Source organism: Dipodomys ordii, unplaced genomic scaffold (genome assembly GCF_000151885.1).
Source record: "Dipodomys ordii isolate 6190 unplaced genomic scaffold, Dord_2.0 Scaffold6, whole genome shotgun sequence".
In the NCBI taxonomy this organism is placed as follows: domain Eukaryota; kingdom Metazoa; phylum Chordata; class Mammalia; order Rodentia; family Heteromyidae; genus Dipodomys; species Dipodomys ordii.
In genome coordinates, this window is record NW_012267222.1 from 11,684,918 (window position 1) to 11,696,005 (window position 11,088).

At 49.2% G+C, this 11,088-nt stretch overlaps 1 protein-coding gene across 1 annotated transcript in view; it reads right to left on the bottom strand.

The window, feature by feature from the left end:
- Window positions 1–1,726: 1,726 nt before the first annotated feature.
- Nudc (nudC nuclear distribution protein) overlaps window positions 1,727–11,088 on the bottom strand; it is an 18,652-nt gene continuing 9,290 nt past the window's right edge. The window contains exons 3-9 of the mRNA XM_013035691.1: window positions 5,818–6,021; window positions 5,655–5,720; window positions 4,511–4,630; window positions 4,228–4,422; window positions 2,628–2,711; window positions 2,414–2,532; window positions 1,727–1,983 (exon numbers count right to left, since the gene is read on the bottom strand). Of these exons, the coding sequence (XP_012891145.1) occupies window positions 1,932–1,983; window positions 2,414–2,532; window positions 2,628–2,711; window positions 4,228–4,422; window positions 4,511–4,630; window positions 5,655–5,720; window positions 5,818–6,021 (840 nt within the window). The 3' untranslated portion in view covers window positions 1,727–1,931. The remainder of the gene's footprint in view (window positions 1,984–2,413; window positions 2,533–2,627; window positions 2,712–4,227; window positions 4,423–4,510; window positions 4,631–5,654; window positions 5,721–5,817; window positions 6,022–11,088) is intronic.

Genomic DNA, 11,088 nt, shown 5'->3' on the forward strand with positions numbered 1-11,088 from the left:
CCGGCTTTTTTCTTTTTGCTTATGTGGTGCTGAGGAATTGAACCCAGGGCCTCAGGCATGCAAGGCAAGCGCTCTACCACTGAGCCAACTTCCCAGCCCTATTTCTAAGCTTCTTTGACTCAAGGCTAGTGCTTTATCACTTTAGCCACAGTTCTACTGATGGCTTGTTTGATAGTTTGAGGTAAGTCTCATGGATAAGCCTTGTTTTGAATTTCAATCTTCAAATCTCAGCCTTCTGAGCTAGTAGCTAACAGGCGTGATCCACTTGTGCCAGGCTTGACAAGTGTTTTTCTGTTATTTTTAGGGACTGACTACATGTCCTGCTCTCATTAGTCCATTGTCTACAAAATGGCCTGTTCTGGCTATCCATACCCCTCAAATCCCTAGTCACTTCTCAGCCACCCCTTCACCCTTCTCTCCCTGATACTAAAAGAGCACTGCCATTTTTTCACTGTTATTCTGGCCTTTCCAGCAACCCTAAAGTGGGAGAGGGAACTGAGGTGAGCTCCTTGGGAATCACTCTCCTTGTTTGGATGCCAGAGCCCAGCCTGAGGGCTTTTGGCTGCTCCTCACACCATGAGCAATCCAAATCCTCATAAGGCTGAACAAACTGGGAGATTTCTGCCACTCTCTCTTCATTTATAGCCTGTCCTGCCCTTTGGGAAATGACTACACAAATCACTTATCCAGTTCTTTTAGCAGACACACAGAATGGGCCCCAGAATCTAACTGGCGCCTTTCCTTAGGGTCTCTCATTCAGGTCAAGGCCTCTACAAAATGAAGTGACTTGGCTGGGTTATGTAGTCCAGTGGTAGAACACTTACTTCCTATGCAAGAAGCCTTATTTCATCCCCAGCATGTTACATACATACATGCCACTGGAGCCCTGAGTGGGAAAGTAACCAACTCCCTCCATTCCAGCCTTGACCCTAGAGCATCAGTTTCCTAACAACCTTGTGAACCACTATTTGTCCCAAACTCAGTGGGCTCAGTACTCTGTGATCTCCACTTCTAGCTGAGGCAAAGCAGTGTCAGTTTGCACTGGGTTAGTGTGTAGGCATTTCCTAGGAGCTGGCTGGGGAGTCCCAAAATAGGCAGAAGTCCACATCAGAGACAAACAGTGGCCCCCATGGACTTTATCCTCCCAGCCAGGTCTCTGTATGAGAATGGATTTGAGGCTCTGCAAACTTGGAGTGTCACCCAGGCCTTGCAGCTCTTCTGCCTCTGAAAAGTTTATAGTTTAAAAACATTTATTTCAGGGGCTGGGAAGGTGGCTCAGTGGTAGAGCGCTTGCCTTGCGTGCTCGAGGCCCTGGGTTCGATTCCTTAGCACCACATAAGCAAAAAGAAAAAAGCCGGAAGTGGCGCTGTGGCTCAAGTTGTAGAGTGCTAGCCTTGAGCTGAAGAGCTGAGGGACAGGCCCAGAGTTCAGGCCCCACGACCGGACCAAAAAAAAAATTTATTTCAGGGATGGGGTAGGTAGAAGGGCATCTGATTGGTCTTTTCTGAGTCATAGGCCCCTTTGAGAACCAGACACATTCTAGTCTCCACAGGCAAAAGCACACCTTTGCTCAGAACTACAGACTAAAAGCCTTGCCCTACTACTTCCTCTTAAGTACTGAGAAATTGAGGCCCTACAAGGGCCCGCCCTAAGTCACATGGCACTATCTGGGCTAGAAGCCAAAACCCTAGCTCCAGCAGCAGCCAGAGGGAAGAGAGAGGACACAGAGCTGGGTAAATAGCTTTAATGTGTAACAGAAGAGCAACTGGGGAGGACAAGACCCTGGAGGCCTCAGCCCTTCTCTCATGATACCTTGGGACCCACATGCCTGGCCCAGTCCTGTGCCTGGCCCAGTCCTGAGGCTCCCAAGTCCCAAGAAGGATAGGAAAGGAAGTTGGATCGCTGGGGACTCAGCCCCAAGAGTTTGGGAGCTAGTTGAATTTGGCCTTGGAGAAATCCATCTCTGGATGCTGATCCATGAACCTGGAAGAGAATGAAAGAAGAGGATGAAACAGGCTGTCCCCCCTCAAGCTAATCCACTGTCCCCACACAGATGTCTGTTCTCTTTAGAGCCCCGAATAATCTAGAACCAGGCCAGGCAGAGTCCCAGGTATCTGAGAGGCCATTTGAGTTGGAGGCTGGAAACAGAGGTGCCAACACTGGCACTGTTTGCCTGTAGGGGGTGGTGATCGCCAGTTACCCCCTTGCAAAAGCTGTCCTTGCCCCCTCAGGATGACCTAATGAGTGATTAGGGTAAGCAAACCAAGGCCATAAACTTAGCTGGCTCATGCTCAAAGGCGGCAGGGCAGCTCTCAAGGCCTGCTCAGCAACTATTCACCCTACTCCCTGCTGTTATCCAGGTGTAAGCCCCCAGCACCCATCCTCCCCACTTCTCAGTCCTTAAGTTGCTTACTTCTTCAGAATTTCCTGTTTCTTCTGCTCATCTGAGGTGGGCAGCCCCATGGACTTCTGTCTCTGATCGTACATCATTTTTTCTACCATGCTGCGTGTCTCACTGTCCAGGTCTGATAGCTGGAGACAAAGACCAGGATGGATGAAAGTTGATGACCACTTCGGGCCCTCCTTGCCCCTGCTTGCTCCAGCTTCCCCACCTGGTCAGGGCTCACCTTAGAGTTCTCAGGGTTGATCTTTTTTGTATTGATCTCAGGGTCACTGGACACCAAGCGACTCCACCACTCCATCTTATTAATCTATGAAAAGGAAGACACCCAAGAAGTTGGAAGGGGTTCACTCTGTGATCAGGAATCACCACTCAACCCTTCCAGAGCCTTCCACATTTTGCACCTAAGACCCACACAGGTCTATACTGAGATCAGGAGTAAAAAGAAGCCAGACCTCAGCCTTTCCAGAGCTGGGAGAGACAACAAGGAAGCTCAGTTACAAATTGGGGTGATAAGCAGCCAGACCTCAGCCTTTCCAGAGCTGGGAGAGACAACAAGGAAGCTCAGTTACAAATTGGGGTGATAAGCTGAGTGTTAGTAGCTCATGCCTATAATCCTCGCCTTTTCAGAGCTGGCTACGACAAGGAAGCTCACGGTTACAAGTTGGGTGTGATAAGCTGGGTGCTGGTAGCTCATGCCTATAATCCTAGCTACTCCAGGGGCTTGAGATCGGAGGATCATGTTTCAAAACTAATCTGGAAAGAAAAGTACATGAGACTGTACTTCCAATAACCAGCAAAAAACTTGAAATAGAAGTGTGGCTCAAGTCGTAGAGCATCCAACCTTCAACAAAAAAAGCTAATTAAGTGATTACATGAAACCCTGAGCACAAGCCCTAACAATGGTGCATACACATGCATGCACACACTCACACAGCTGGTACTGGTGGCTTATGCCTGTAATCCAAGCTACTCAGGCTGAGATCACAATCATGGTTCAAAGCCAGCATGGGTAGGAAAGTCTATGTGACTCATCTCCAATTAAGCACCAAAAAGAGCCAGAAGTGAAGCTGTGTCTCAACTGTTAACACACTACCCTTGAGCAAAAAAGCTCAGGGACAGTATACCTGGGCATGGAATTAAAGTCCCAAACTGGCACAAAAACAAGAGCTGGGATGTGGCTTAGTGGTAGAGAACTTGTTTAGAATGGATCAAGCCCTAGGTTCGATTTCTTGATACCACATAAACAGAAAGTGCCAGAAGTGGCACTGTGGCTTAGTGGTAGGGTGCTAGCCTTGAACAAAAGAAGCTCAGGGACAGTGCCCAGGCCCTGAGTTCAAGCCCCAGGACTGGCAAAATAAAATTAAAAAAAAAAAAAAACTTAACAGTGTGATGAGAAAAGAAAAAAGTACACAGCTGATCATGGGTGGTCATTCAACATGAAAGGCAAGATGCTAGAGTAACATGCTAAGCCAGAAAACACAAGCAGTACCCCAAAAGCCACCTTCCCAGCCCCGAATCTTTTTCTTGACCCAAACCAAGGACAGATTTTTTTTAAAGGACTGGGAAGGTGGCTCAGTAGTAGAGTGCTTGCCTTGTATGCATGAGGTCCTGGGTTTGATTCCTCAGCACCACATAAGCAGAAAAAACTGGAAGTGGTGCTGTGGCTTAAGTGGTAGAGTGCTAGCCTTGAGCTGAAGAGCTGAGGGACAGTGCCCAGGCCCAGAGTTCAGGCCCCATAACTGATCAAAAAAAAAAAGAATCTTGTGGGAGTAAGTTATTTCCACAAGGCCCCAGCATGCCCTGAGTCTGCAGATCTCACATACCTTCTCCAGATGCACCGTCACCACCTTGCCATCCTCAATGAGCCATGAGCTTTCCTCCACCTTCACCTCATTGTACAGCTCCCCATCAATGACTGCTGGCTGCCCCTTGAGCCCCACCCGGAGATGACGCCGCTGGATATCCACTACCACATCCTTTCCCTTCAGCCGGAAGTTGACAGGGAAGGGCACTGCCAGCTGCATGGACACAGAAAGCCCTCTAGAGACTGCCAAGTCTCTAGGTTGGTTCCCAAACCTCCACCCCTGGCACCAGCCATCAACTCACATCCAGCTCAGACAGGGTCTGGGTCCAGCGGTAATTGGGCAGATCAGCTCCATTGCCTAGATTGGGCTTCAGTTTTCCTTTGTCCTTCTCATCTTCCTCCTCCTCTTCTTCCTCAGCATCCTGTTCACAGTCAGGGGCCACTTACTTGACAAAAACAGATTGGATCCCACTGCGCCAAGCCCAGGGATGGCACTGGGTACACAACCACAAAACAGAACTGGCCCTTGCCCACACTGTGGCAGGCAATGACCTGGTCCAGAAGTAAAACTGGATTCTGGGGCTGGGAATGTGGCTTAGTGGTAGAGTGCTTGCCTAGCATTCATGAAGCCCTGGGTTCGATTCCACAGTAACATATACACAGAAAAAGGCAGAAGTGGCACTGTGGCTCAAGTGATAGGTGCTAGCCTTGAGCACAAAAAGGCTCAGGGACAGAGCCCAGGCCCTGAGTTCAAGCCCCAAGATTGGCACGCGCACGCGCGATTCTATCAGTCATGGAGCTTCAACTTGGCCTGGGCACTGACCCTGAGCTCTTCAGTTCAAGGTGAGCACTCTACCACTTTGAGCCACAGCGCCACTTCTCATTTTCTGGTGGTTAATTGGAGGTAAAAGTCTCACAGACTTTCCTCTCCAGGCTGGCTTTGAACCGTGATCCTCAGATCTCAGCCTCCTGAGAAGCTAGGATTACAAGCGTGAGCCACCAGTGCCCAGCTGAATTCTAATTTTTGCCTGCAAAGAATTCAGATTATCACATTTGAGTTGGCCCCCACAGACCTCAGCCAGTTTAGATGGTAATTGCACAGCCAGAACCTTCTCTGGCTCTTGGGCTTTCCTGCCAAGATTTAAAGCCAGTGGCTTTATTTTTTTTTATTTTTTGGTCAGTTGTGGGGCTTGAACTTTAGGGCCTGGGCGCTGTCCCTCAGCTCTTCAGCTCAAGGCTAGCACTAGCACTTGAGCCACAGCACCACTTCCTGTTATTATTTTTAATCCAAATTCATTTGTTCCATGCCCCTAAATAGGTTCCTGAAGTATGGGGAGAATTCAAAGCTGAGGGCAGGGAAAGGCAAACAAAGGCTTTAAGGAGAAAAAGGAAGGATGGTTCCCAAGCTTCTGCTTGGCCGGAATTCTTTTCTCCAATCCATCTCACCTGCTTTCCTGGTGAGCCAATGCTGCCATTCTTGAGCTGGGCCTCATGATTCTCCGCATCCTTTTTCTATATAGCAAAGAGCACACAGTTGGCAACAGGGCCCCATTTTCCAGGGTAACAGGAGTGGGGGGAGGGGGCGTGGAGGAAGGACACCAAATCTTACCTGGTCAATCTCTAGCTGCAGCCTCTCAGCCTCCTCATCAGTCAGCTCCTTGATCTGTGGCCCAGGGGTCTCTGCCTTGGCTTCCTTGGCCAGCCTGGCTGCACGCTCTGCCTTCTCCCGCCGCTCAGACTCCTGCCGAGCTCGCTTCTCTCGCCGGGCCTTCTGTGCCAACTGGTTGTGGTGGTTAAAGGTCTGTGTAATGAGCTAGGGAAGGCAGAAAAGATGATGAGGACATTCCCAAGGCCTGAAACCTGAGAAAACACTATGCAATATCAGTTTCCTAATCTGCAAAATGAGAACACTACACTGAATACAGCAATGCTGCTAGCTCAACTGGTATTAGCTACAATAAAGAAGTAAAGCACTCCTAAAAAGTTTTTCTAGGGCTGGGAATGTGGCTTAGTGGTAGAGTGTTTGCCTAGCTTTCATGAAGCCCTGGGTTCAATTCCTCAGAACCACATAAACAGAAAAAGCCACAAGTGGCACTGTGGCTCAAGTAGCAGAAGGCCTTGAGTAAGAAGCTCAGGGGGGCTGGGAAGGTAGCTCAGTGGTAGAGCGCTTGCCTTGCATGAATGAGGCCCTGGGTTCGATTCCTTAGCACCACTTAAGCAGAAAAAAAAAGCTGGAAGTGGTGCTGTGGCTCAAGTGGTAGAGTGCTAGCCTTGAGATGAAGAGCTGAGGGACAACGCCCAGGCTCAGAGTTCAGGCCCCACAACCGGACCCAAAAAAAAAAAGAAGCTCAGGAACAATGCCCAGAGCCAGAGTTCAAGCCCCAGGACTGTCGAAAAAAAAAAGCCCTTTTCAGCTGGATGCCAGTGGCTCACACCTGTAATCCTAGCTACTCAGGAGGCTGAGATCTGAGGCTCCTGGTTCAAAGCCAGCCCAGGCAGGAAAATCCATGAAACTCTTATCTCCAATAAACCCCCAGAAAACCGGAAGTGGTGCTGTGGCTCAAGTGGTAGAGCTGAGGGACAATGCTCAGGCCCAGAGTTCAAGCCCCACAACCACCACCAACAACAACAAAAAACCTTTTCTAGGCTCTCAAGCCTCTGCCTACCTTCTTCCCTGTCTCTTACCTGAATGTTATCCTGTCTTCAGAGTACAACCCCAGCTGGACAACTCTTGATCCAGAAAGGCTATTTTCCCCTTCTCCAGAGAGCAAACTACCAATTACAATTGCTTTGGTGGTTCATAGCTATAAACCCAACTAGTAAGAAGGCTGAGATCTGAGAATTAAGCCTGGTTAGAACCGAGCCCAGGCAGACAAATCTCCAATTAACTAGCAAAAAGCTGGAAGTAGCCACGTACTGGTAGCTCATATCTACAAATCCTAGCTACTCAGGAGGCTGAGATCTGAGGACCACAGTTCAAAGTGAACGTGGGCAGCAAAGTCCATAAAACACTTACCTTCAATTAATGACAGAAAAAGCCAGAGGCAGAGCTGTGGCCCAAGTGGTAGAGAGCTGGCCTTGAGCAAAAGGAGCTAAGGGACAGCGCCCAGGCCCAGAGGCCAGAACCAGCAAAAAAAAAAGCTGGAACTAGAGTCATGGCTGAAGTAGTAGAGCACTAGTCTGGAGTAAAAAACCTAAGAGACAGAACCCAGGACCTGAGTTCAAGCTGCTCCCCTTACTCCCCACCCCCGGTCCCCCAAGGACTAATCTAGTTGCCTGTCACTATCTGACTAGGTAGCCTCAGAAAAGTAAGTAACTGCTTCTAAGTCTGACACAATCCTTGTCTTGTCAAAGGGACATGTAAAGTGCTCATTTCGACTGTCTGGGCTGTGGGGGGTCAGCTAGCAGGAGTGGGAGACCCTCTCTCTGCTAGAAGCCAGAAGCTCCCACTGAGCTCCCCTCGCTTGTAGCATCAGCACCCATAAAATGATTAAAAATGCTAAATCTCAACCAGGCATGGTGCTGCCAGGTTTTTAATTTCAGTACACAGGAGGCAAAAGGATTTTGAGTTCCAGATTACCCTGAGCTACATAGTAAGACCCTGTCTCAAAAACAAACAAAAAACTAGAGGGCTGGGAATGTGGCCTATGGTAGAGTGCTTGCCTAGCAGGCATGAAGCCATGGATTCCATTCCTCAGTACCACATAAACAGAAAAAAAGATGTGACACTGTGGCTCAAGTGGTAGAGTACTAGCCTTGAACAGATGAAGCTCAGAGGCAGTGCCCAGGCTCTGAGTTCAAGCCCCAGGACTGGGGGGGAAAAAAAAACTGGAAAAAAAATAAAGCAATTTTTGGACCCTACCCCAGACCTACAAAATCAGAAACACTAGAGTGACCCTGAGGTAATCTCTCTGCCTGTCTAAAAGCAACCTTGGAGTATGCTGTTCTTTCCCTAGAATTAATCTGCCCCACTCCCAGCCCAAGTGTCTCTGGGGTTATACCTTGTCCTTCAGCAAGGGGGTGGCCACCCACACATGGCACACACTCAAAAATGTGTACACCTAGAGAGAGGCCCCACAGGGCACTCACGAGGTGATCAGTGGTCAATAAACCATCTTCCAAGCATCTCTGACCCACAGCTGGAGGAAGGAAAGAAGGAAAGGGCTCAGCACAGGATCACCCATGAGCTCCAAGATCTAGGGTGCTGCCAAGTACCCGAGGGTTTGCATTCACCTGTGAGCATCCATAGCATTACTCCCAACCCCTCAGCCCCAACACCACACTGGAATATACCTCATCTCTGCCAGAAAAAAAAGGGTACCAAAAGCTCCCCTCTCCTACCAAGCACATAAATTAGCAAAGGGGGTGGCAAGAAACCCAAAGGTCTGCCATCAAGAGAAACATGTACTAGACACTGGTGACTATAATCTTAGCTATTCAGGAGGCTGAGATCTGAAGATAGAAAAGTCCATGAGATTCTCATCTCCAATTAACTTCCAGAAAACTGGAAGTGGAGCCGCGGCTCAAAGTGGTAGAGCTCTAGTCTTGAGTGAAAGAACTCAGGGACAGTGCCCAGGCCCTGAGTTCATGCTCCATGACTGACAAAAAAGAGAGAAACATCAGGTCATAAGGTAACTGCTCCTCAGAATCTGATCTACCACAGGGCCTTGTCCTAATCAGAAGGACCTTGAACTCAAGCCATTTGCCAACTTGTGGCCAAGGGGAGGTAGGAACAGGGCCCTCCCCTCTCCCAGCCCCAGTGAATCATGTCACATACCATTTGTCCTAGTCCTGTGGAACTCCTGGAGGTTAAATGAGGGCAGAACTGAACAACTAGGGAGAGTCAAGGCCAATCACAGCAGCTTCTGACCCTTCCCCCCAGTCCCCTCCCACCGATGGTCATCCTGTATTGCCGCCTCCCTGGAGGAACCAACCCAGAGACTTCAATGTAGTCACAGATGCCTCTTTAGGAAGGGCAGAGGGCAAGGGTGGAATGGTACAGGTGAGCACAGGCTCTCCTCCACCAGGCTGGATGACTGACACCTCTTTAGGAGGGATGGGGGGAGTGAAGTGGCATAAGTAAGCACATGCCCTCCTCCACCAGGCTAGATGACTTAAACAGATGGTTCCTACCAGACTGGCTAGGGTAGACTTCCAAACAATTTAAACTGAACCCAAGGCATCAGGCCACCTAGGGAGGTGATACAAATGGTAAGTAATATTGGCGAGGATTCTCAACAGAGATCTGGCTCAATTCCTTCATACCCCAGCAATTCTGCCTCTAGTCCTGTCCCCCCCCCCATTCATCTTCACATGTCAGAGACCACTGGGCTGGACTGGTGCATTTAGTCTTACCCAGAAGGCCTAACGAGCCTTACCAAGAAGCTAGTTCCCTGAGGCAACTTCTTGCCCATGTTTCCCATCCTAGGACAGAGGATAGCTTCTGTGAACATTCAGCTGAACCAATTTTTTTTATTTATTTTTGTTGGTCATGGGGCTTGAACTCTGGACCTGGGCACTGTCCTTCTGTTCTTCAGCTCAAGGTAAGCCATCTACCACTTGAGTCACAGCGCAACTTCCAATTTTCTGGTGGTTAATTGGGAGATAAGTGTTACGGACTTTCCTGCCCAGGCTGTCTTTGAACCAAAATCCTAAGATCTCAGCTTCCTGATTAGCGAGGAGTACAGGCGTGAGCCACCAACAACCAGATAGGTATAAACAGTAGCTGTGGATCAGAACAGCCCACAGCTCCCCTACAATGCAAATCCCACTCCTGCCTGGGCTCTTCTGCCTAGCCTACTCCTTGATGACCCCTCCAGATCAGTGTAAATTTGTGTGGCCTGGGCACTGCCCCCTCCCTGGGGATTCACACTTGCCTTCTGTAGTTCTTTTCCTGCCACTGGCTTGTTCTATGCCTCCCACACCTGGGACATCTGCCCACCTTGGGGCTGTCCTGATCCCACTGGGGCTTTCAGGTTGTTCAGAGGCCACACTCCCTGCAAACCTTTCATGATATTAACTAAAGTGGCCTTCGCCTTCCCAAACTCCAAGAACTGTACCTCAAGTTCACTGACGGTGCCTTCCCTTTTGAAAAGAATGATCAGGCCTGTGACTCATGGTCCTTGCCTAATACACCTTTCTAACACTCAGAGCAGAGCACCACACAAATTTGGCTGAAAAGAGAATTTTATGGAAGTTTTTATTAAAATGTGAATCCTTATAAGGGGTCAGTGGCTTATGCCTGGAATCCTAGCTACTAAGGAGGCTGGGAACTGCCAGGGAAGGAAAGTCCTCAAGACTCTATCTCCAATTAACTACTGAGCCACAGCACCACTTCTGGATTTTTGTTTATGTGGTGCTGAGGAATTGAAGCCAGGTCTCATGCATAAAGGCAAGCACTCTACCACTGAGCCACCTTTCTAGCCCCCTCCATGACTCTTATCTCCAATAAACGGCCAGAAAATCAGAAGTAGAGCTGTGGTTCAAGGGGTAGAGCACTCTCCTTGAGCTGAAGGGCTGAGGGACAGCACCCAAGTCCAGAGTTCATTCCCCACAACCAACAAACAAAAACAGAGAATCCAAAGGACACAGAAACATTAAATGAGCGGGGTTACTCAGGAAGCTGAGATCTGAGGATCACAGTGTAAAGCCAGCCCGGGCAGTAAAGTCCCTGAGACTTTTTTTTTTTTGGGTCCGGTTATGGGGCCTGAACTCTGTGCCTGGGCACTGTCCCTCAGCTCTTCAGCTCAAGGCTAGCGCTCTACCACTTGAGCCACAGAACCGGCTTTTTTCTTTTTGCTTATGTGGTGCTGAGGAATCGAACCCAGGGCCTCAGGATGCAAGGCAAGCACTCTACCACTGAGCCATCTTCCCAGCCCTC